The sequence below is a fragment of the Mauremys reevesii genome, linkage group 5 (genome assembly GCF_016161935.1).
Source record: "Mauremys reevesii isolate NIE-2019 linkage group 5, ASM1616193v1, whole genome shotgun sequence".
NCBI classification, from domain to species: Eukaryota; Metazoa; Chordata; order Testudines; family Geoemydidae; genus Mauremys; species Mauremys reevesii.
In genome coordinates, this window is record NC_052627.1 from 43,482,966 (window position 1) to 43,509,855 (window position 26,890).

General features: G+C 41.5%; 1 protein-coding gene across 3 annotated transcripts in view; it reads left to right on the forward strand.

The window, feature by feature from the left end:
- Positions 1–26,890, forward strand: part of FAT4 (FAT atypical cadherin 4) — a 229,742-nt gene that overhangs the window by 199,197 nt on the left and 3,655 nt on the right. For all 3 annotated transcript variants that reach the window (XM_039540118.1, XM_039540120.1, XM_039540119.1), the window contains 5 exons: positions 5,086–5,171; positions 7,843–8,022; positions 10,231–10,355; positions 11,325–11,542; positions 20,250–20,511. In XM_039540118.1, the coding sequence (XP_039396052.1) occupies positions 5,086–5,171; positions 7,843–8,022; positions 10,231–10,355; positions 11,325–11,542; positions 20,250–20,511 (871 nt within the window). The remainder of the gene's footprint in view (positions 1–5,085; positions 5,172–7,842; positions 8,023–10,230; positions 10,356–11,324; positions 11,543–20,249; positions 20,512–26,890) is intronic.

The window sequence follows — 26,890 nt, forward strand, 5'->3', positions numbered from 1 at the left end:
TGAAAAAATTGCAGCAAAAGGAGTGTTAGAGGTCTTATGCTATGACTGTGCAGGAAACAAAGGAGGAGATCTTTCTTTCCATCATTGTAGTGTCTGTGAAGTTCCGATCAGTACACTGTATGCTCTCCCCGCTATTTTTCTGGGGAAGTACGATGCATACGGGACAATCTTTGTTAGGGGTGGACTGAGAGGGGTATGTGGTTTTGAACATTGGTCCAGTTTGTTTATGACAGTTCTTTACTGGTAATGTTCGTACTGTGCCCAAGGCTTTGGGAAGACACACTTCAAATCAAATTGAAAATATATACTAGATTCCATAGTCTAGTCCATGAAGGAACTAACGTTGAGCCAGTGGGACTTTTATGTATCAGAGGGGTAGCCGTGTTAGTCTGGATCTGTAAAAGCAACAAAGAATCCTGTGGCACCTTATAGACTAACAGACGTTTTGCAGCATGAGCTTTCGTGGGTGAATACCCACTTCTTCGGATGCAAGTGAAGAATCCGAAGAAGTGGGTATTGCATCCGAAGAAGTGGGTATTCACCCACGAAAGCTCATGCTGCAAAACGTCTGTTAGTCTATAAGGTGCCACAGGATTCTTTGTTGCTGGGACTTTTATGTGAAGACCAATAGCAGAATACAGTATGGCCTCAGGTGCCAGACTGTGTGTGTGTTGCGGGGAAGGGTGCCACTAGGACCCAGAGTGCAGAAAATTGTGTCTGCTGCTGGTGCATATGTATTCTCTCTGCTCTAGATGCAGAGAGATGGTGGAGTGCTGTGCTGGAGGAAGGAGGACACAAGAGACATTACAGGTAGGCAGGAGAAAAGGTCAGAGGGAATAACAGAAAGCAGCAGGAGCTGCAGGGAGAGAGAGGAGAAGGAGCCTCTTATGTACCTCTCTAGCACCCCAGAAGCCTAGACTGATTAACACCAGCTTCTCAGGGAGCTTCCTGTTTCCTGCTGCTTCCCTGAACCCACTTGAGGAGAACAGGCCGTCAACTGAAGTAGTAGAAGCCAGTTAGGCCCTTAATACGCTGATATCTTCCCTCACTCAGGCCCTTCTACCAGCCTGCTTATTTGTTCCCTTCAACTTAGTGTTGAGAGCCACTATAGCTGGCACAGAACAGCAGTCATGAATGAAAGAAGAAAATGCCCCTCTGGTGCAGCATTCAGAAAAAGAAAGACAGCAAAGGAAGGTTTTCTATCTAAGCAGGAAGGAGCTCTCCTGAGATACTTAGACACAAATGTTCATGGTGAGCCTTCCGGCCCCAGTGAGGATGTGAGTGGTGAGGAGATACCCGATCTTCTAGCTAGTCAGAGTGCAGGTGACCTGGCAGCTATTACAGCATCCATATCTCCATCTCAAATGGATGTAACCATGCATATTCCTGAAGAAAAATGTAGATCAGAGAAGACTGTGGTGGAGGTACAAGAAACAGCTGCTGCTGAGTTTGGTACCTTAAGTCTAGATGATCCAGGACTGTGGACCCACTTGAGCAGTAGCCTGAGGGACTTTCCTTGTACTGTATGGGCCACAGCAAGTGAAAAACTTCGTGTTCCCCAAAGACAATGAAAACAGAAGTTTCCATCCAACACATTACTGGCGTGAAATCCCCAATGGTGACAAAGTGGAGAGGCCATGGCGTATGTACTCAAAAACCCAGAATGCTGCATACTGTTTTTGTTGCAAACTCTTCCAGTCTGATGTTCCAGCCACAATGGGTTCTACGGGAACAAAGGACTGGAAAAATCTGGCTAGAAATCTGGCATGCCATGAGAAGGCAGGAAATCACCAGAGCGCATTCCATAGGTGGAAAGAGCTTGAGATGAGACTATGGTTAAAGGCCACCATAGATGATCAGCATCAAGAGAAGATTGCATCAGAGTCTCTTTACTAGGGGTTATAGTGGACCACAAGCTAAATATGAGTCAACAGTGTGATGCTGTCGCAAAAAAAGCAAACGTGAATCTGGGATGCATTAACAGGTGTGTTGTGAGCAAGACATGAGAAGTCATTCTTCCGCTCTACTCTGCGCTGGTTAGGCTTCAGCTGGAGTATTGTGTCCAGTGCTGGGCACTGCATTTCAAGAAAGATGTGGAGAAATTGGAGAGGGTCCAGAGAACAGCAACAAGAATGATTAAAGGTCTAGAGAACATGACCTATGAAGGAAGGCTGAAAGAATTGGTTTTGTTTAGTTTGGAAAAGAGAAGACTGAGAGGGGACATGATAGCAGTTTTCAGGTATCTAAAAGGGTGTCATCAGGAGGAGGAAGAAAACTTGTTCACCTTAGCCTCTAAGGATAGAACAAGAAGCAATGGGCTTAAACTGCAGCAACGGCGGTTTAGGTTAGACATTAGGAAAAAGTTCCTAACTGTCAGGGTGGTTAAACACTGGAATAAATTCCCAAGGGAGGTTGTGCAATCTCCATCTCTGGAGATATTTAAGAGTAGGTTAGATAAATGTCTATCAGCGATGGTCTAGACAGTATTTGGTCCTGCCATGAGGGGACTGGACTCGATGACCTCTCGAGGTCCCTTTTAGTCCTAGAATCTATTAATCTATGAATCTATAAAATGTTCTGAAAAGGCTCATTGCCATTGTGGAATGCTTGCTACCCAAAACCTAGCACTGCATGGCACTTCAGGTCAGCTGTATGTGCCAAACAATGGAAACTTTCTTAAAATTGTGGAGCTGATGGCTGAGTTTGATGCTGTACTCCAGGAGCATCTAAGAAGAGTCACCACCCAAGAAATGTACACACACCACTACCTTGGAAAAAAAATTCATAATGAGATCATACAGTTACTGGCAACAAAAGTCAAATAGAAGATTGTGTCAGATCTGAAGTCAGCAAGATATTACTCTGTTATTCTGGACTGCACACCCTGACACCAGCCATACAGAACAAATGACTTTAATGGTGTGTTTTGTAACAACAACAGGACCTAGTGAAAATGTCCCTGCAATGGTGACTGTCAGAGAGCATCTTCTAGAATTTATTGACATTGATGATACTACAGGACCTGGTATGATTAATGTGCTTCTTAAAAAGCTGGAAGATACGGGAATTGTGATAGTTGACTTGAGAGGTCAGGGCTATGATAATGGTGCCAACATGAGAGGAAAGAACAGAGGAATGCAGACATGGATCCGAGAGTTAAACCCTCAAACTTTTTTTGTCCCATTAAGTTCTCATTCATCGAACTTGGTGGTCATTGATGTAGCATTAGCTTCTAGTGAGGCTGCTGAATTTTTTAATGTAATTCAAAGCATCTATGTATTTTTCTCTGCATCAACTCATCGATGGCAAATTTTGAAGCAGCATCTGGGAACATCCTCTCTGACACTGAAACCACTGAGTACCACATGATGGGAAAGTCGAGTGGAGGTGATAAAGCCTATCAAACACTGAATTGGGACAATAGATGATGCCATAGTTGCCATTATGGAGGATAATGCTATAACAGGAACTGTTCATTGGAGAACAGTGGCAGAGGGAAATGGAATCACCAGAAACATACATAACTTCACATTTCTGTGTGGCTTAGTGTTGTGGCATGACATACTGTTTGAAATAAATGTTGTAAGCAAGAGACTCCAGGGTGTTGACCTTGATATATCTGGAGCAATGGAACAACTGGACAAAGCAAAGTCATACCTACAGCCTTACCGGTCAGATGAGGGATTTCAAAACATTCTGAAGAGTGCACAGGAGTTGGCAGAGGAACTTCACACTGAAGCTATTTTCCCACCCATTCAAGAATACAAGAGTCACCGAAGAAGAAAACATTTTTATTATGAGGCATGGGATAATCCCATAAGAGACCCCAAACAATTCAAAGTTGAATTCTTTAACCAGATGCTAGATTGTGCAATAGTCAGTTGAAGAATGTTTCATTCAGCTCAAGGAACACAGCAATATATTTGGGATGTTGTATGATATTCCAAAACTCCTCACTATATCTGAAGAAGACCTACACCAGCAATGCAGGGCACTAGAGACAGTGTTGACATATAATGACATGCATGATAGTGATGCGATTGATTTAGGAGATGAACTGAAAGCCCTTTCAAGATACATTTCAGCAGGATCAACTCCAAAGGTTGTTCTGGAATATAAGCACAAATAAGATGACCAGCCTCCTTCCAAATGTTTTTGTTGCTCTGCACATACTTCTAACACTTCCTGTAACAGTTGCCAGTGGAGAATGCAGCTTCTCCAAGCTGAAGTTAATAAAAACACATCAACCCTCCACAATGACACAGGAGAGGCTGGCTGGCTTTGCAACCATCTGAATAGAGCATGAGTTGGCCCAGACTGTGGACCTTTAGCAGGAAGCAGTTCAAATCTTTGCAACCAAGAATGCACGGAAAGCACCACTTTGATTATTCGAATAGCTAAAAATGCCAGTGTTTACAATGCAGACAAGAAAAGTTACATTTGCTGTTCAGGCGTTTTTGAAAGCTAAGTTAAGTGTTACTTAACATTTTTGAAGAAGGCTTTTTAAGTTGTTAGTTCTCCTTTATTGGGGTAGGTAGCAGAGCAGTACTATAAGAGGAGTAGAACACGAATAAGGCAGAATTGAGACCTTTCAAAGTTTTGGCCCAAGCGAGGGGGTATGGGAGCATCATTTGAACTCCCCGCCTCAGGTGCCAAAATGTTGTGGGCCGGCCCTGAAAAGGGTTAATTTTGAGGCAGGCCTCTTTTCCACACGTGCATGCAAACATCTGGGCCTGCAAACCCCTGTGTCTGCTTTCATACTTGTGCATACCCTTTCAATAGTTTAAATCCTGTGCAGATGCAAGTGTTACCTAGGTTTTCAAGGTGCAGAGGCAAGGGCTGTAGCCATATGACTTTTGGAATACTTGAAGGGCAATTGTAAGCCATCGGACCTGCAAGGTGTAGGCATAGGTTTATGTATGTACAGTTTTGTGAATGCCCAAGGGAAGAAAATCTGGTATAATGTGACTAACTAAACCCTTTGATATTTTTGTATTTAATAATCAAACAAATGTTAAAGTGGTGAAAATGAGATTGGACAGTCAGTTCTTCTAATATTAAACACATTTTTATGTTTCTTTGCAGGCAGCATCCTTGACGGTGGACTCCTGTTCTGAGGACCAGGAACCAGGCTATTGTACTGTTAGTAATATGGCTGTTTCCACTGACTGGTAAAGAATATTTCATTTTGCTCTTTGTGATAAAAAGAAGAGGTAAAATTTAAAAATCATTATAAATAGGAGAAATTTAGAATAACTGCTATGTCAGACCAGCTAATAGAAGGGGGTCTTTTGCCTTTAGCACAGCCCAGTACGAGCAATGTTGGCATAAGCTGTACTACAGCAGGACTGGCCTGAGGAGGCATTCTTTCCTGAGGCAGAATTCCCTCCCTGCTTCTTTCTTGTTCCAGGGTGTAGTAATTTTCAACTGGCCTATTGCAGCAGCAAATTAAAGCACTGTATCCCCTGCTCTTACTGTGATCCAGCTCAGTTGTATGGGCTGATGCCCTGTTGGAGGGAGAGGGGTAGAGCCAAGACTGCCGAGTCCCCAATTCTGGGGAAAAGTAGCAGACATACAGCTTTGGGCAGCCTGAAAAGTGGTGTAATGGGGGTCCTTCTTTCCCTTCATTCGCCATAGTGAAAATTCACAATCTAGCCCAAACTAATTATCAGACCAGAATATCAGACAGTCAGAATCACTGATGCTTTAAAAGGTAAAAGAAAACTTTAGCCAGTCATAATCTGCTTACTGATAAAAGCATTAAAGACTTTAAAAAACTGTACTTGTGAATCAGATATTTTCTGACTGGCTGATGATAGAATCTGGTTATAATCTAAGCAATGTAAAATGTACCTTTTAGGAACAGTGAAGTCAGCAATTCTGATTCTGCACCAATATCCATCAGGTTTTTATGTTTTTAGCCTGTGGGGTTTTTAGCCTGTGGGGTGATTAGAATAGAGTTTTGTCTCAGGATAAATATCTCTCATTATAGAATTAAAATGGCCAAGCTTTAAAATTTAGGCTCTCAGTTAGCAATCACTCTATGTGTGGAACTTCCATTGCAGTCAGGCCAAAATGTGCATATGGACCAGTCACAGACTCAGGCTTATAGGATGAAATCCGGGCACCACTGAAGTCAGAGGCAAAACTCCCATTGATTTCAATGGGGTCAGGAGTTCACCTCACAATTTTTAAAAAAAAATTTATGTTTAGTTCAGCAACCTCTCACTCCACCTGTTTCTAGCCCAATTATCCTTAGAATATTTGAAATTCTACAAAAAGAACAGGAGTACTTGTGGCACCTTCCTGTTCTTTTTGCGGATACAGACTAACACGGCTGCTACTCTGAAACCTGAAATTCTGCAGTGGCTAGTGTTAGAAATTTTCCTTAGCAAAGCCTCCTAATGCTCTTGTTTTTACCAAAAAAATAAAATAAATCATATTTACCTGAATAAATATAGGAATACAGACCCAAATTCATGTTCCTGCAGTTACATTAGCTCCTAATTTTCACTCTGCTGCTGTTTAACTTTACTTTTCACTTCTTATTAATACATGAGAAATAGCACCAATCTCAGACATACTCTTATCTCCCAGCTGATTGCTACATGCTCAGGCTAAGTAACTATTCTCAATTTTTTTCTGTATATTTGGAATAATTTCCAAATATCTGTATTGTATTTATTTGCTGTTTTCACTTTTAGTGTGGGGGGAGGGAAGAAGTGGGTTGTACCTACCTCACCTTACAGGAGTGTTGTGAGGACTAATTAGTTAATATTTAAATACATTTTGAAGACGAAAAAGTGCTGTATTCTAAGTATTTTTAATATTGTTGCTATTTTCTCACCATTATCTGGCTCACCTTTCATTTAGCCCTATGGCTTTCCCACTAACAAAGCAGCTTATTGCCTTGTAATATGGTGCTCCAACTTGTAATTAAATATCACCCCCAATTATAAATATCATTGGGTCAAATCTTTATCCGATACTGACTCAAGCAAAACTCCCCATCAAGTTAAAGGAGATTTGCTTGAGTAAAAACTGAGTGAGAACTTCAGGTTTAGGCCCATTGTAATGATTGTTTCAGAGGTGGTTTTAACTAGAGCAGATTGGTCACTGTATGCAATAATTCTGTGATTGTAAAAAATTAACTATAGAAATGGTAGAAACTGAACTGTAGAAATGAAAGATCTTAGATTTAGAAGATATGAGAAGAATCCTGTGGCACCTTATAGACTAACAGACGTTTTGGAGCATGAGCTTTCGTGGGTGAATACCCACTTCGTCGGATGCATGTAGTGGAAATTTCCAGGGGCAGGTATATATATATATGCAAGCAAGAAGCAAGCTAGAGATAACGAGGTTAGTCCAATCAGGGAGGATGAGGCCCTGTTCTAGCAGTTGAGGTGTGAAAACCAAGCGAGGAGAAACTGGTTTTATAGTTGGCTAGCCATTCACAGTCTTTGTTTAGTCCTGAGCTGATGGTGTCAAATTTGCAGATGAACTGAAGCTCAGCAGTTTCTCTTTGAAGTCTGGTCCTGAAGTTAACTCATCCTCCCTGATTGAACTAACCTCGTTATCTCTAGCTTGCTTCTTGCTTGCATATATATACCTGTCCCTGGAAATTTCCACTACATGCATCCGACGAAGTGGGTATTCACCCACGAAAGCTCATGCTCCAAAACGTCTGTTAGTCTATAAGGTGCTACAGGATTCTTTGCTGCTTTTACAGATCCAGACTAACAGGGATACCCCTCTGATACTTGAAGATATGAGAGTTATTCTATTATCGCCAATTTATGTGCTGGTATTAATGCACCGATTCTTCTGCTTCTCTCCTAGGACTCTCGACGTACAACCAAATCGAGTAACTGTTGGTGGCATTAGATCTCTAGAGCCAATACTTCAGAGGAGAGGACAGGTGGAAAGTCATGATTTTGTGGGTTGTATAATGGAGTTTGCAGTCAATGGACGTCCTCTGGAACCCAGCCAGGCTTTGGCAGCTCAAGGAATCTTAGATCGGTATGTCAGCTGTACCTAGTATCTGATAATATCTATAATAAAAGAAAGTGGCATGAGAGTTAAATGTTAATTAATTCAAACGCCTGTGAATATGAATATACAATATGCTATCAAATGTAAAGGACCAAGGAAGAATCTAAATTTGGAAATAAGATTATGCAGAAATCAGAGTTTGCAGAAACCCAATTCCTATTTTCCACAAAGCAACAACAGTACATTTCTACCACTATTTATTATTATTGTTGTAAAGAAGTCTGAAATAAAGTAGCTGTTTAAAAAAAAAATCCATGTAAATTCCACCTGGATTTGACTATGCTGGTATGGTTCACTAACCTTCCCCTTTTGTTTTTATCCCAAATGTCTGTTCTCTCACTTTCCCAGTCAAATATCACTGAATTTCCCCCATACAATCTCCTTTTGTGAGTGCTGTTTTAGAAATGATTGATTATCTGAATCAATTGTTTTTTCCCATCTCACTGTTTGAAATTATAGTTATAGCAACAGTATGACTTGCAAGCCCACAGTTGCTAGTTCATCTCAGGGCCGCCCAGAGGATCTTGGGGCCTTCGGCGGCGGGGGGTCCCAGAGTGGAAGGAGCGGAAGGACCCCCCGCCGCTGAAGACCCGGCACTGTGGCGGGGGGGGGGTCCTTCCGCCCCGGGACCTGCCGCCGTGGGTCTTCAGGGCACTTCAGCGGTGGGTCCCGGTGTGGAAGGACTCCCCACCACCAAATTTCCGTGGAAGATGGTCCAGGGGCCCGGGCCCTGTGAGAGTTTTCTGGGGCCCCCGGAGTGAGTGAAGGACCCCGCTCCAGGGGCCCCAAAAAACTCTTGTGCGGGCCCCTGCGGGGCCTGGGGCAAATTGCCCCACTTGCCCCCCCCCCACTCTGGGCGGCCCTGGTTCATCTTTCCCCTTTTCACCTCCCAAGCTTGTGTTATTTCTTATGGCGTGAGACTTCCCGAGCTTCTGTAGCTGAAGATGTCAACTTCAATAATATTCTCCTAGAAAACAGCATCTTGGGACATGCCAGCGAAGTAAAAAAGTGTCTTTGATATTTGTATCTTTCACCATCCAAGACTGCCTTCCAATCCAGACTTTTCCTTTAGTACCTCGGGCAGTTTAACAATGAAAGATGGCTCCAGGTTTTCTTCGAGATTTGCTTGGAAGATTCAAAGTTAAAACCACCCTACCCGCCTCCTTAAAAAGGTTATTATCTACGAAAATATTGATGAATTTTCAACCTTTTTAAATGATGACAAACCTCTACAACAGGGATTGACCCATCAGGGAAATCCGCTGGTGGGCCAGGATGGTTTGTTTACCTGAAGCATCCTCAGGTTCGGCCGATCGCACATCCCTCGGCCAGTGGGAGCTCTACAATGTATGCATGTGCTTAAAATTTTAGCCATGTAACCTTCTTCACAGACCATAAACTTCAACAGTAATCTTGTACCAGTTCTGAAGACCCCTCACCCAATTTTAACAGTCTCTGTCTTAGGCAAAGATTCAGACTACATAACTCATTTATATCTAAAAATACTACTTTCAATTCAAGTTTATTATATGGTAGTTCTCTTCCCCATTCCTGTTTCAGATTATATGTACAGTAGGAATATTACAGATCTTTTTTGTATTAAATTGTTAGGCCAAGAATATGTGTAGACAAAGAATGTGACTGAAAGGAGGTTGAGTGAAAGACCAGAGTACAACTTGAAGTCATGGAATGAAAGATGATAATTTTCATTATTTTTATTGTGTAACCCAAATGTAAGACTGCCATAAAGATATTGTACATGTTTGAGCACAGTAGTCTTTGAGAAGACTGTTGTTTTTTAAGACATAAACGAACACTGATATGTATGCATATGAATATTATTTGCAAATTATACAAATTAATATCCAATGTGTAGCATATAAGACAGAGTTTTTGTTTTTCCTCCTAGTTCCCTCTGAAGTCTTCTCTCTTTCTCTAATACTGTTACAACTTGGCACTGAAAACTGGGAACTGTTTCAATATATCAGATTTCTTCAGTGCAGAGAACTTAACACTATTACTTTTTACTACTTTACAAGAGACTTTAAACAATTCATCCGTGTGGGTTGGGGAGGAAGGGGTGGTATCACTTAAACACATGTGACTCCATCCAAAAGGCTTATTTTGTTTGTTTAAAGTACATACTCCAGTGACTACTCTTTTGATTTGTTTTAGATGCCCTAGATTAGAAGGAGCTTGTGCAATTAGCCCTTGCCAACACGGTGGCACCTGTGTTGATTACTGGTCATGGCAGCAATGTCATTGCAAAGATGGATTGACTGGGAAACACTGTGAAAAATGTATGTAGAAGGCTTAATTATCCTTCTGTTTAATCTACAGTTAATCACACAGTTTAATCACATGCAATTGGGTTTTATGTTTAGATGCAATTAACTATTGTTAAATGATGAAAACGTGTCATGCTTGCATTCACTGTTAGAATAATTATGAACAAAAGTGACACATTGACTTTGCCTATCGTCACTTTGAATATGGTAGGGGAAAAAGTTCAAATAAGAAAACACATATATAAATGTAAATACAAACAAGAGGAGCTCATTTATTTTTCAAAAAGACCATAATTATGTCTACAATTATTAATTTGCAAACAAATAGCTCTACATAATATAGCTAGGATTGCATAATATAGCAAGCTAATTAATGTGTATTCAGATTTTATATATTTTTGTGATTGCTCTCTGAAAACCATTTAATTCTGTTCATGTCAACCTGCTCTGTTTTCTTACATATTCCGTTATTGTATTGATTATTTAGATGCTGTTGTACTAGCTTACAAAAGAGTTTCGCTGCATTTCTGGTAGGATTTTGAGGATTCTGCAGTGTAATTAATATTATATATTATTTTATACCAACCTAAAGTGTGCTAGGTATTTTACAAAACAAATAGAGAATTGTTCCTGCCTTGAAGAGCATACAGTTTAGTTTTATCCCAAGGACACTGTCCAGAGTAAAGGGAAACAGGGGCATACCAAGAAAAGAATTGTAGTTCACAGAGCCAAAATTCCTTCCTTGTTTTCCCCTTGCTCCCAGGGTGTTTTAATTTACTCCTGCTCTATACTAGCAGTAAGATAACTCACTCACACTCTGTCTCACTCACACTCACACAGCACTGCTGGGTCAGCTGCAGTGGCCAAAGAGTATACGGTTGAAGCCAAGGCTTCACACACTCCTATTTCTTCCCACCTACGTTACCCCAACAAAAGAATTAGATAAAGCATACTCAACGCTTCCTCCTATATTTGTCCTAGATATTACTGCTGATACTGCCTTATCATTAGAAGGCAAAGGACGCCTTGACTACCACATGAGCCGGAATAAGAAACGAGAGTACATGATGAAATATGGCAGTAAGGGAGCCATTTCGGAGCCCCTGAGTGTGAACCATTTGGAAGTGAAATTCAGGACAAGGAGCGAGAATGGAATTTTAATTCATATCCAGGAAAGCAGCAATTACACTACTGTGAAGGTAGGATTAAAGCTAATGCTGACTTGATTTGATTGCACTGCCTGCTGTGTAGTGATCTAAATCACCTCTTCTGTTGCCCTTGTCTTTTTCTTTATAAAATATTACAGCTTTGACTAATGCTGGGCGCTATTCCAGTATCTTTCATCTTCTCAATGATTCTTTCATTATTTTCCAAGATATCAGAAGGTCTTAGTGGTTTTGTTTCTAATCAGTTTTGTCTAGACTCCAAGTAATGGCTATTTTAAGGCCAGCAGGAACATATTTGTTGCCATATTTGTTAACACTACTAAGTTGCATTCTAGAGTGCAAATCTTTTTCCTATTGGCATTTTATGTTCTGTTTCTTCAGACACTCCCCCACCACACTGTCAGACTACCAAACACAAGCCAACAAGTTTTCATGAATTCATACTAACACAGTACACGCCAGACAATCTCATTTCATATCCATAAAGTCACCCTTCCTGGAGTTTATCTTCCTCACCAGAATGGAGATGTTAAAAAGGCAAACATTACATGATTCTGAGATGTTCCACTAAATCAGTGCTTTAAGCTCCATGCAGATAAGTTTTCCAACTGTTTAGCCCTAAATAAGTTACCTTTCTCAAGAGAAACTGATGGTTTTAGTCCCTGGCTATGACTCAATCCACTTAGTCATAATTCTAAATGAGTACAGCAGTGATGCTGGCAAACCTCTTTATTGGATAGATGCAATCTCCAAGTTTCCTTGACTACTGGAATTCTTTCCAATTTTTTCCCAACATTTAGAGAAACTCCTACATAAGACCACACTTTCTGTGCCTCAGCCAACATGGATATTGTCTGCTTGCCTGGTTTCCATTCCTACCAGGAGTACACAACTTTTCTGACAAAAAGGACTGCGTTATCAACTTCCAAGAAACCCATAATCAGGACTTCATTTGCATATAATTTTACAGCCTTATTGTATAAAAAACAAATGCATTAAAACATATTTATTTTTATTTGCATTTTCCTTGTTAGGTTAATAAAAATGGATAGCACTTTGTTGCCTAACAATGAAAAACTGCAGGTATCTACTTTGCTCTCACCCTATCTGTACAGAAAGAGAGCAGTAGCCAGGAGCCATATTTTATGCATCCCTAGCTACAAGTTGTGCCCCTTGATTCATAACATCTGAGGAGATCTTCTTGTTTTCAATTCTGCAAATTTGGCCTAGTGAAGACTAACTTGGTGGGAATAAATAAAATGCTTAAATTTTGCCTACTGTGGAAATTTGGCAGGCAATAAGCATGATAAAAAAGACAAAGTAAGCTTTGGTGGTTAAAGTGCAAGCAGCTTGTTTACAGTAGAACTCCCATCATTTTTAGCAATGGTGAAGCTACCGCAAGGGTGCAGCAACAATGCACCCCAGCAGCTTAAAGATCATCTGAAGCTGTAGGTGGAAAGAAGCTGTTTCTCCTTCAATGGGGTTTCCCCCTCACCAGCCCTTCTCCCTGTTGCGAGAGCTAGAGGGGAGAAGGAGGATGTAGCTAAGAGTGGGTGAGGGAGGAGCTATGTGGAAGTCCATAGTCTCCTTTGCAACAGAGGGGAGGACATATAAGTTTACACACCACTACTGACCAGCAGATCTACCCTCCCATCCCTGGGATTAGTGTAGGGCTGTTCTTTGTTTATTTGTTTGGGGTAGAGGATTGACTGGGTTTTTTTGTGGTTTTTTTTTTTGGGGGGGGGGGGGAGGTCAGCTGTATACATGGTGCTAGTTGCCTTTTGGAGACTGGGAAGGAATTTTTCCCTCATTGGCAGATTGATCAGGGTGGGGTGGAGGTTTTTTTGTTTTTTTTTTTTGCCTTCCTACAGCAGCCCAGAGACCTGATGGATAGGACCATAGGTATGATTCAAGCTGTCACAACTTGGCAGGTGCCCAGTGTAGGCACCATCCGATGGTTTATCAGTTCCCTGATAAACTGGAATTGGAAGTGGATTTAGGGGAAGGCATTGCCTAAAGAAGCTGAGGAATAGGGTTGGGGCTCCCAGTCTCTGGTATGGTGAGGAGAAAACCCCCTTTCCCAGCTCTTTAATCCTCATGAAGGGAGGGTGGTGGGTTCCCAGCCAGAGGCTGGGGACCAGCTGTGGCAGGGTGGGTGGGGGGGCCCTCTAACAAGTGGAACAGATTAGGGAAGGAATGATGACCTGCCTTATTTGATTTATTGCTGGATAGTTCCCAGATGAGTTAATAAAGTTGCATTCTCATTAAACCACATTCCTTGTGTCTTGTCTGTCTTCCTGCACGTCCTGGGCAATGAGAGATTTTCAGAACCACTTTGTGAAAATGCAGCCTGATGATTGTCTCTGCAGTATTATCAGGCCTTGCTTTTCTCAGTGTGAAAAAGTCAAAGCTTGAGATCAAACCATAAATCCAGCTCTTCCTTCTGGTAGTATGATGTCCTATGTACTGTGGCCAAAATTATCAATCTTGTTGGCCTGAGTTTAGAAGCCCGTTGACTTCACTGAGAGTTGTGAATTCTCAGCACTTCTGAAAGTCACACTACTTATTTAAGTGCTTGATTTTTGTAATCTGACTCTGAATATTTTGACTCACCTTCAAAATTATTTGGTTACTTGATTTGTGTGGCTTGTTAACATATTTGAGCAGCAAGATATTAAGCATATGGAAAAGGGGTAAAAATCTGAATATGTTTCAATACTAGAACATGTTATAAATAAGCTACAGTACCTAAATCACACCTGCTTTACTCCATTTTACCCATTATTACTCACTGATTTAAATGGAACTACAGTGGGATAAAACTGGAGAGAGACAGTGATGAATCAGGACCATCAAGATTGCAAGTATTTTCATTTAGAAAAAAGTTGGAGAATTCGGTGAACGTTCATAATTAGGTTTCTCTTTATGACTCAGGGGGCTCTTTAATGTAGGAAATGAAGACATAATAAGATCCAGTGGCTCAGAGCTGAAGCTAGACAAATTCATACTGGAAATAAGTAAAAAGGGGAGGGGGACCAGTTTGGGTAATTAATCACTGAAGCAATTTATAAAGGGATATGATGGATTCTCCATCACTTGAAGTCTATAAATTAAGATTTGTTGTCTTTCTACAAGATCTGTTCTGGCTCAGTCAAAAACAATGGGATAAATGCAGCAGTTATTAGGTGAAATTGCATGGCCTGTATTATACAAGAGATCAAATGATCAATATGGTCCTTTATCCCAGATGTGCAGGGAGAAAGACAAGATGCGAGTGATGTGGTTTAATTGACTTTGTTAACTCATCTGGGAAGTATCCAGCAATGAATCATACAGTGCAGGTCATTGTTCCTTCCTTAATCATTTCCACCTACGTATTTGAAAGCTGCCATCAGCCCTCCAAATCTGGTCTCATCCCATTGCTGGGACTCAGCCTTGCTCCTCTGTATGAGGGTAATGAGGCGGGGAGAGTGGGTTGTGTCCTGATTGTACCAGATATTAGGATCCGCAACCCTGTTCTGAAGCTTCTTTAGGGCATTCCTCCCTCTAGTTCCACTTCTAATTCTGGTTCATCTGGGAACTAGACCTATGGAATGAGTATTTGCATCAGACACTTGCCAAAATGAGGATCCAGCAATTCATTTGGCTGCCTCACTCCACCACCCAACCAGGTTCCTAGATAGTTAACAATTCCTTCCCTAACAGTGGTTAAAAATATGTCTGCTCCCTGACTTCCCACTTTATACACCTTCAGTCCTTGTCAACCTGTGGTGCCCCTCCCATATCCTCCGCTCTAGTATTTCAGACCAGTTTATAATCCCCCTCCCCGCCCCAGAGGAGATCCTGAACCTGCCTTAAATCTCTCTTAACCATCATGATTAAGTCAGCCCACCTATAAAATCCCAAATTGTTTTCCCCATATGCACAGCATTCATGTCTAGTGGCTGCTCCTGGCTGCCAAAGAGTATAAGAGGGGCATCAACTGGTCTCAGAGTATGCCCCTCCTGTCATGCCAACACAATATCGCTTTGTCACCTCCAAGTGACCTGTGGGCCCAATATCCACAGATCCACACACCAGCTCTCATGACCCTATTCCCTGATCCTGAAAATTGGCTTAAAAGGTAAAACTAGCCATTCATGCCATTGAACTCTGATTCTCAACCCGGGGCTGAATGTACATCTTGTATGCATTTGAATGCCAACACCCAACTGCCTGTACCCTTCTGTCCCCTATTCCCTGGTAGGTAGAGTGACCAGACATCCAGTTTTTAAAGGACAGTCCCGTATTTAAGCCCTCCTACAGGTGTCTTGACTTTTTCTTAAAAACAGGCAAATTGTCCCATATTTTCTGTCTTCCCCCATCAGTACTGGCAGGTCCTGCTGCTCACTGGATCCCTGCTCGCCAGCTGCCCGAGTGGGGGGTCCAGTGGCTGATGATGGGGGTGAGTGTGCAAGGCTGGGGGTGGGGCAAAGCTGGAGCGCTTGGGACCAGCTGATCCTCCTGTTGGTTCATGACTGCAGCTCCTGCTGCAGGCCGGCTTTCGGCCAGCAGGGCCCTGCCCTCCATCCCATTTCAAGCTGGAAGCTGCGGTGGCTGGTGAGTGCGGGCAAGTGCCAAGCGGTGGCTGGTATGTGTTGCCTCTGCTGCCCACACATCGGGCCCTTTATGTGCTTCCCCTCTCACTGTCCTCTCCCTGCTTTGCCCTTTTACCTTTCCCCAGCCCCACTGCTCCTCCATATCCCCCCCGGCAGGGCACATCCCACTCACAGTGCTGTGCAGAAAACCAGCCCCTTGTCAGAATGCTCAGTTCACCAACAGCCTGGCTGGCAGGCTCCTTCCTTACCCCACTGCCTCTGGCTGGGCCGGCGCCCTGGGCCAGTGCACTGGCCAGGAGGAGCCAAGCCCTGTGTGTGCCAGAGCCCCACACAGTGCTGGACCTGGGAAGCCTCTCCACCCCTCAGATAAGCTCTGGAGTGGCGGAGGGAAGCGATTTCCAGCCTGTTCATGCCCCAACCAGGCAGGCTCCACAGCACCCCCCCAGGCAAGGGCTTAGCACCCTCTTCACCTCCCCCCCGACTGCCCTGAGTCCTTCCCCCAGGGAGTATGGGGCTGCTCCATCCTCGAGGCACCTTCCTCTGCTGAGCCATCTCTCTGGCCAGCTTCGCTGAAGCCCCTGCAGTGAGGTTCCCTGGGCTGTGGTGCACAATGTATCCATACCCCATTCCTGCCCATGCTATAGCGAGGGGACAGAAGGAGGCTGGGTTATATCGGTGGCCAGCCGCAGCCTGGAGGTGTTAACTGCCTTTCAACACTGTGTGGGCAGGAAGGGACAAGCTGCTTCCAGCCACAGGGGAGCAGGGATTAGGAGGGAAAAGATGAGCTCTGCAAAAACATGGGCCAGGTCATCCTTCCCCTGTGGCTGGAAACAGCTCCTGTCCCTTCCCTCCCGCACAGTGCCGAAAGGCTGCTGCTGTCCACATTCTGGTGTGAATCCATCAGAAATATGGGGAAGGAGGGCATGTGACCCTGTATGCCCTCATGTTGCCTTGGGAACACGCAGCAGCAGGTACAAGGAGAGGAAAGTCTGTCCCGGGGGCCCAGCCAGGCATGGTGGGCAGATATCGCCGGGCAGGGAGGGTTGGAACAGGCGGTCACCCCACCCACCATGTGAGAGAGGTGTACGGGAGTGTGGATGTGTCACCGCTCCGTGTGTGTGTGTGAGAGAGAGAGAGAGAGAGACCACTCCCCGTGTGAACTATAAAGTCTTAAAGATAAAGTAAATAAAAGAATCAAACTACACAATGTTTCTTTTTAACCAGGAGCTCAGTCAACATGATATTAATTTGAATGTTTATACTGCATAGTTCTGATTGATTTGCCATTGAACTCACTTGAATACAAGTAATTTTACCAGGTGCCCTGTATTCAGCATAAGGAAATATGGTCACCATACTGTTTGGTTGCAGATGTCACTGCTCGATCTTGAATGAGTGCACTAGTGGAACCCCATCATTGTAGGTCCCATTCTCAAGACCATGACAAGCTGGAATTTTGTGAGGTGTCTCCTTTTGCATTGAAGAAAGAGAGGCTCATCCCTAGGCGGCCTCACTACTGTGTAAGCCCTTAATACCATCCTCTTTCAGCTCTCTGGACTCACCTTGCCATCCCTGATCTGTTTTTGACATCCTCACGGTCCAGATGACCTATTGTTCCCTTCATTTTCCATCCCTAAACTCCAAAGCCCTACCAATAGTATCCCTTACTGACCCAAGCACCGTTCAATGACTCTAAATTCTCCAAAAATACCACCAGGAATGCAGCATTTAACAAGGACACCAGCTGACCGCATTGGCATATCTGATGAAGAACTCAAACTCAAAGAATCTCTATCCTGTTGGGTTATTGGGGATCCTCCCCAGGGTCTTTGGATTGAGACCAGCCCACTAACAACCTCCTAACCAGAAACTCACCACAGGATCTGGGTAACCTTTTGTCCTGCAGCAAAATACAGTGCCTGATAAGCGACCAGCAATGGTTGATTATGCCAGCCTACCATGCAATAGTGACAGTACCTGATCTTCAAGAATAGGCCAAATCATAGGCACACCTACTCTCATCTGAAATTGATTAAATCCCCTGAAACACCAACATATGTCTTAGGTGCTACAAATCTCTGCATTAAACCAAGAGCAGTCATGAGCCATGGTTCCAAAGGGCCAGCTGCATCTCGTCAGGTTCCTTGTTTGCCAAGTCTCAATTTCTGTCCACCTGTAATTGAGACAAAGTCTTGGCTATGCTGTTATCAATCCTGGGCACATGTTTGCAGTAAAACAAATATTATAAGTTAAACACTTCAGGGCAGATATCTCACTGGCCTCATCACACTGAGTGAATTGGAGGGCATGTGCCATCACCAGGTTGTCATGCCAGAACTGCACTTTTTTGTTCACAAATCTTTCCCACAAATCATCACTGCAACTAAAATGGGAAAGAATCATAAAGCAAAATACATAGATGTAAAAGAAGAATAAGAAGCTGTTTGTTCAGTAAAGGGAACTCTTAGGATATTAACAGTGCAGCTAGTTGATCATCATCTTTTGGATTCTGTTTGTTTTTGCTTAGCGGTTCATGCTTTTCATTATAGCTCATTTGCCAGTCTCACTGCCATTTAAATAAAACCCAGAAATGGGATCCTTCAGAGTGTTATCAGCACAAACCATTTGTTTTGAGTTTAGAAATATGGTGTGGTTCAAGGAACTAGGAGCCACATTCTTTCTTCCTGACTGAAGAAGTCACAATCCAGTCTTGTCACTAGAAATTTTATATTTTCTATATGCCAGTATTATGTTATTTATGTGTCTGTTACCATTGGCCACATGGAATTTTAAAGAAAAATAAATAGTCCTTAAGGGTAATAAATCACTAGGGAATTTATTGGTTGTTGGCAAGTAGAAGAATTATATAACGTGGCATTAAAAATTACGGTTCTGGGTTTAGTATTTCAGTGGGTATTGAAAATGTTGGGTCATATGATTTTTTTTTCTTTTTGCATAAAAGACAAATAAAAGGCAAAATCTTCAGTCTCCATTCCACTTCATCTTTAAAAGACTAAATAACAAAAGTGAACAACTAATTGAAATATAGCAGAGTGCAAAATTTAACATCATGTAAAAACCACTTATTCAGTCTAATGATTTTTTTAAAGAATACTTTGGAATCTAGCAAATGGTGTTGGTTTTGTTATTATAGTCTATGTAACTGATATTCCAAATGTGAGATTCTTTCATATTGCCCCTCTGCCATGTACATTGGCCAAACCGGACAGTCTCTACACAAAAGAATAAATGGACACAAATCTGACATCAGGAATCATAACATTCAAAAACTAGTGGGAGAACACGTCAACCTCTCTAACCACTCAGTGACAGAGTTGAAGGTGGCAATTTTGCAACAAAAAAACTTCAAAACAGACTCCAAAGAGAGACTGCTGAACTTGAATTAATATGCAAATTAGATACAATTAACTTAGGTTTAAACAGAGACTGGGAATGGTTGGGTCATTACACTAATTTAATCTATTTCCCCATGTTAAGTTCTCCTCACACCTTCTATGGGTCATCTCGATTATCACTTCGAAGGTTTTTTTTCTCCTGCTGATGATAGCTCATCTCAATTGATTGGCTTCTTACAGTTGGTATGCATACTTCCACCTTTTCATGTTCTCTGTATGTATAAATATCTTCTGTCTGTGTGTTCCATTCTATGCATCGAAGAAGTGGGCTGTAGCTCACGAAAGCTTATGCTCAAATAAATTTGTTAGTCTCTAAGGTGCCACAAGTACTCCTGTTCTTTTTGCTGATACAGACTAACACGGCTGCTACTCTAAAAGAACATATAAGATACTATTGACTATATCCAACTATCTTACTTGTACCAGAAATGATGACTTTATGTAGTGCCCATATCATGTGTCTTCTTTGTATATTAATGAAAAATAATTTGGTTTTAAAAGAAAAAAAGGTGGAATCTCACTAAAGGAAAATTCAGGTGGCTTCATACATTAGGGGCATTTATCTGTGTGACTAAAATGGTCATTGCTTTCCCCCTTTCCTTTATAACGGTTACATAATCTGGGTTGTAATGATCATTTGGTACCCTGAGCCATTGTGTTTTATTTATGATGCATTGTTGTAATTTTAATAATATACCATTTGCTTTTTTTCCAATGTCTTTATAGATAAAGAGCGGCAAGGTGCATTACACATCTGATGCTGGAGTTGCTGGGAAAGTGGAGAGGAATATTCCTGAAGTTTACACTGCAGATGGTCAATGGCATTCCCTCCTTATTGAAAAGAATGGATCTGCCACTGTTCTATCCATTGACAAGACCTACAGCAGAGAGATTCTCCATGTCACACAAGACTTTGGAGGACTGAATGTTCTTACAGTTTCTCTGGGAGGAATCCCACCAAGCCACACTCCCAGAAGCACAGAGACAGGTAAAAAAGAGAATGGATGTACACATACATATATGTATATATCTTTGTAATACATAATCCTGACATGAGTGAATTATGTAGATATGAAACACTGGTCAATTTGCACCTGGGACCTCAAGTAGGGGGTCCCATTTACTCAATGTTTTTTAAAAATATTGTAGGGATTATTACTAGGCCAAATCCTACAGACCCTGAGTCAGGAAAACTTCCATTTCAAATCAATGATAGTTTCTCTTGAGTAGGACTGCAAAATTTGTCCTTTTATTGTGTATTTTAATTTGTTTTATTTTTCAAAGGAATGTGTTTAGTTTTTGAAGGATCAAAAATGCATAATACTGTATGACAGTATATGTCATTGCCATATTTCTCTTTGTCTCTCTTTAATCTGAGGCGGTGAATAAATCATATTATTTTCCTAATATCAGTTGAAGTATTCTTACTTTAGCCCAAATGTTGCCGATCCAGGCAAATGTTTTACCCAGGTAAATGAGAATTTTGCCTCAGTAGGGGTTTGGTAAGAACTGCAGTATTTGGACTGTCATTAATGTGATTACAATGATTTCTGCAATTCCAACTTCCTTCTGCCTGATGCTGCTATCAGAAATAAATCCCCCTCTTTCTTCATCTGAGAAACAGAAACTAAGTGCAATAAGAAACGCCCACTGAACAATGTAAAACTGTTGAGAACAGATCAGTTCATTTGGAGAGTTAAAGCCTCCATATAAGACTCTGAAAACAGAGCTAGCAACTTTTTAGCTGATATTCTGCTTATGATAAGAAAAGATAGACATGATTTTTAACTGCAGACTGTGAGGTATGTTAGGCAGAGCAGACATATGTTTAAAAATCAATCTTCATATTGAAAACCTGACTAACTCAAAGGATTATCACCAGATAAAATAATTTGACTGTTGAAAGTTAACACTTCACATTTTTGACAATATCCAATGTAAACAATGACTTTCACTCATGGTGAGTTGATGCAAGATGTGATGTGAAATTGCATGCATGCTATATCTGACCCCATCCTTTTTTACATATATATTTTATGCCCAAACTACAGTCTATGCATTAAAAAATAGAGACATTTGTTGCAAAGCAGGAATAAAATAAAATGAGGACAGTAACTCCTAACACATTGACTGAGGGAGAAATAAACAAATTATGAGAGTCTGGCTTGCATTAGGAATGCACAGTCCAAAATCTTTTTCATATTTTTTTAATATTGGATTACACTGTGTATGACTTACCAAAGATTTACAAAGGGGAGATATAAAACTCTGTGTGAACTCAGATGTTTGAAAATATCTGAAGTACTAGGAGAGGAAGACAAAAACATACATGGGGGCAGTCCAATATTATAAATCCAATATAGTAAATCCAATAATGCACTCAGACCCAAGTATACCTGACAAAACCACAATTGCTGCAGATCGTATGTCTAGTAGAAAGAGACCACCAGGAATGAAGCAAGCAAATCCTCCATTTTACTTGGTTCCCAACCTGAACCTAAATCCTCATTTTCCCCTTTATTCAGAAATATAAAAATAGGTGAAAATGAATATTAGAGCAATGATCAAAGAAAACACAGCTCTTTCACAAAAGAAGCCTATCACTGCCATGGCATAGGAAGAGTATGTGTGTAAAACTTGGCAGTATCCTTAATACAATAGAGACAATACAATAGAGACTCACATCTCTGAACACAACATATTTGACATTGAAAACAGCTACTCTCTCATTTCTGACATCAGAGTGTGTTCAGTCTTTAAAATAGTGTCCTTTGAAATCTAAAGTCAGTCCTGCCATCCAGTGTGCCTTGACTAAATCTGCTATTTTATAGCAGAGTCACTATTAATACCATTTATCTCTATGCTAGGCATCTTTAAAGAGTCCGCCACAATTTATAGCGATGTTAGTATAAATACTTGCAATCTGTCACCTCCAACCATAATATTTACACTTGTTGAAACTTTCTCAGACATCAGTAATGAATGAAATGTTTACTCCTCTTTTATTGTTTGTAATTTAAAACTGCTATATTTAATTGTTCGATTGGCGCACACATTTTTTTACTTCTTTCTCAAGCATTTTTATTATATTCTATAAGATGGAGTTAGTTTTGACTAGCTTCCCGCAAACAAGCCATCACAACAATGGATTCTAGTGACAATCAATTCTAAGGAGAAAAGGAAGGTTTTAAAATGAGATACAAAGTTTTGCTGTGACTCAGGCTATGGGTACACTATGCAGCTTTTAGCGACATGGCTGTGCTGCTACAGCTGTGTCGCTAAAAGCTGCTCAGCGTAGCTACTATTTGTTGGCAGGAGAGAGCACTCCTGCCGACAAAAAACTTCCACTCCGCAAGAGCAGCAGCAGCTTTGTCAGCAGGAGAGTGCTCCTGCCAACAATGCGCTGTTCACACCGGTGCTTTTCACTGGTAAAACTTTAGTTGTTTGGGGGAGTGTTTTTTTAACACCCCTGAATGACAAAAGTTTTGCCGATGAAGTGCCAGTGTAGACATACTCTCAGTGACTTAGAGTTGAGGAGAGAGTTCCAGATAGATACTAGTGAAAGAAGTATCCTCCCATCACTCTCTAACCACTGAAAGCTTCAGGGAAGAGACCAAGAGAAAGCCAATACTGGAGTTGTAGAATAAGTATATAGCTGGATATTCAGAGCCAAATTTTCAGACTTGTGCACGCACATAATCTGTGTGTATTAAAACAACTGTGTGTTCATTCACAGTAATTGGGAGTGTAAATTATGGATTAGATTGTCTCAAATAGCCATAGCATGGATTAAAGGTCAATGCAAAGCTTCACTGCCCCAAGGATCTGCTGGAAAGGACTGTCTCAGGGAAGCACAATCCCTCCCTGAACTCCTATGTGCACAGGGGAAGAGTGCCACTTGCTCCCCACTACTCTGCTTTTCAGGGAATTTGCTCCCTTGAAGACACAACAACCAGAGATAATTTAGCCCTATCTGTTTTCACAATTCTGAAAACCTGGGTCACAGTTAAGAGACTGTGTTAGACCCAAACCATGTTAGATTCAGAGACATGAAGCCATGAACATAATGAGGACTCTGGCTATAGCACAGTGGAACATTTACAGTCTAAAGAGTGGGACATTAGAAAAACTACAGAAAAATGAATTGCATTAGACAAGCCAGGAATTTGTTAAGCCATGAATAAGGACTTCAACAAAACCAGGGTCAAGGTAAGGGTGATAGGCAGATTTAGAGATAAGGGAAAAGTCAGAGGGAAAAGAAGGTTTGAGATCATGGATGACATGAAGATGTGTGGCTTTAGGAATAATCTCTGTTATAAATTAAGGCTGTAGAGTGAACACATGTTGAAATTCCTTTTGGGGACTTTAAATACTGATTGTCTGAACTATTCTTATGCATATTTTTTACCAGGGAGTGAATTTATAAATTTGATTTCAGTCCAGTATTTTAGCATATATGCATTCCTGGCAAGATTATGGGTGGTTTCCATGTAAAGTCATTGGACATAGGAGCCCCAATCACATAACCACCTCTTTAAGGAACGGGGTCTGTAATCTGATAATGGATTTGGTGAACGTAGAAGTTATATGTGTAGAAAATGTATGCTTCCCCAAAATTCAGCCACCTATTGATTACTCAGTACTTTAGCATAATAACTCTGTTTCCATGGAAAGCAAAATTAGAATAAAGATCTGAAAATATAGCCCTTAAACAGTATCTTGATGGGTCACACCACAGTTTAAAGACTCAGGCTACAGTCACAAAAATATTCATTTGTACTTCAAAGCTCACATCTAATCTTGTCACCAGATGACAGAAATGTGTATGTTTGCAAATGCCTTTTTTTAATCTGAAGCTTTTTTTTCTTTTGGTGTGAGCTTTATTTCCAAGCTAAAAAGCTTACGGCAGATGATTCCCAAGCCGAAAATGGGTCTTGTGCTATACAATGTATATTTATTTTACACTTAAAAACTCTTAAAAACTTAATTCAAATATTCAAACTTGGCTGCCTCCACCTCCATATTTAGGCACCTAGATAAAACTGGCCTGATTTTTCAGACATACTGAAAACACTGGGGACTGTGGGATGATCACTGTTTTTCTGTGCTTCTGGGGGAAAAAGTTCATTTATTTCAGCATGAGATGCCTACACTTGGGATGCAGGTTTGAAAATTTTGACATAAGCATGTTTTTGTTAACCTAGGGTTCTGAACTTGATTAATAAAACCTTAAGCTCTCTTAAACACCTTATTTATCAGACTTTAAAAAAAGCCTTTTGCAATATGGTTTGAAATCATTTATAAAGTCTCTATTCAAAGAGAATAATGTTCAGATAAATTATTTAATTGCTTGCTTGTCATTATCTTCCATCCCTTTCTGCACACAACGTGAAAAATATTTATTTTTAAAAAATACCGTTAACAGTGTCTAGTAAATGTCGTGCTAGAAGGTCTTTAGAATGATCCTTCTTTATTTAACCTTGCTGTTGCTCCTTATCACTTTCTCAAAGCAGGTTTCCATGCTTGTTCCATTTGCAGTGATAGTGAGATTTTATCACAAAGTTTATGAGCAATTGACACATTAAATACTGCAGGCAAAGAACTACCAAAAGAAAGTAAGTTCTTAAAATTTGAGGCTAAACCTGAGAAGGCATTGGACCTAATTCTTGTGTCTATTACACTGATGCAAAGATGCAGTAACTCCAGTGAATTCAGTGGATTACTCCAGACTTATAGGTTTCAGAGTAGCAGCCATGTTAGTCTGTATCCGCAAAAAGAACAGGAGTACTTGTGGCACCTTAGAGAATAACAAATTTATTTGAGCATAAGCTTTCGTGGGCTACAGCCCACTTCTTTGGCTGCATAGAATGGAACATATATTGAGGAGATATATATACACATACAGAGAGCATGAAAAGGTGGGAGTTGTCTTAAGGTTAAGGTTTTATTAATCAAACTGTCTGTACTGGGCTATCTTGATTATCACTTCAAAAGTTTTTTCTCTTACTTAATTGGCCTCTGAGAGTTGGTAAGACAACTCTCACCTTTTCATGCTCTCTGTATGTGTATATATATATATCCTCAATATATGTTCCATTCTGTGCATCCGAAGAAGTGGGCTGTAGCCCACGAAAGCTTATGCTCAAATAAATTTGTTAGTCTCTAAGGTGCCACAAGTACTCCTGTTCTTTTTTTCCAGATTTATATTAGGTCATAGCTACACTTGCAGATGTAGAGTGCTATGAGTTAATCCCGCCTTTGGAGAGCACAGTAGGGAAAGCGCTGCAGTCTGTCCACGCTGACAGCTGCTTGCACACTGGCATGGCCACATTTCCAGCACTTGCAGCGGCAACACCTCGTCCACACTGACACCTGGGCGTTGTAGCCAAGGTGCAGCAAACGTTATTCCTCTCGCCAAGGTGGAGTACCAGCAGCTCTGTAGCCATGGAGTCAGAACGCTCTACGTGCCTTGCTAGTGTGGATGGGGAGTGAGCTAGTGCGCCTGGGGCTGCTTTAATGTGTTGTAACTCGCAAGTGTAGTCAAGCCCTTAGTGTAACTCCCCGTCCACACTGGCAAGGCGCGTAGAGCGCTCTGCCTCCGTGGCTACAAAGCTGCTGGTACTCCACCTCGGCGAGTGGAATAACGTTTGTTATGCCCCCGCTGGAGCACCAGTGTGGACAAGGTGTTGCATTACTACGCTCTGATCTGCCTCTGGAAACGTCCCATAATCCCCTTAAGTCAAGTGTCCACTCTTGCCATTTTTTTGTAATCACTGCAGGAATGCTGATATGCCCTTTGAAAGCTCTGTTTCTGACAACCAGCATGCTTATCTGCTCCGAGACAAAGCAAACATTACTGTGGAATGCTGTGTGTGAGAGAGAAAGGTGGGGGGGAAGGGGAGGTCTGTTGCTGTCTGAACTTACAAGACCGCATTCTGACATGCTCTCAGCCCCCCAAAAACACACTCTCTCTCCTCCCACATACACACAACACACTCTCGGTCACACTCCACGCACCTCCCCCATTTGAAAAGCACGTTGCAGCCACTTGCATGCTGGAATAACTACCACAATGATCATACACAGGAAGACACTGCTATCTGTGCCCATTGCAAGAGCTGCTAAAGTGGCCACGCCAGTGTGCTTGCAGCTGTCAGTGTGGACAGATTGTAGCGCTTTCCCTACTCCGCTCTACGAAGGCTGGTTTAACTCAAAGCACTCTACATCTGCAAGTGAAGCCATGCCCTGAGATAATTATCTGTTCACCTAAATGAAACACAAAATATTTTTAAAGCTGAAATTATTGGGACACATTATGCCCTTGGTCACACCTCTGTGATGCCACTGAAATCAGTAAGGTTTCATGA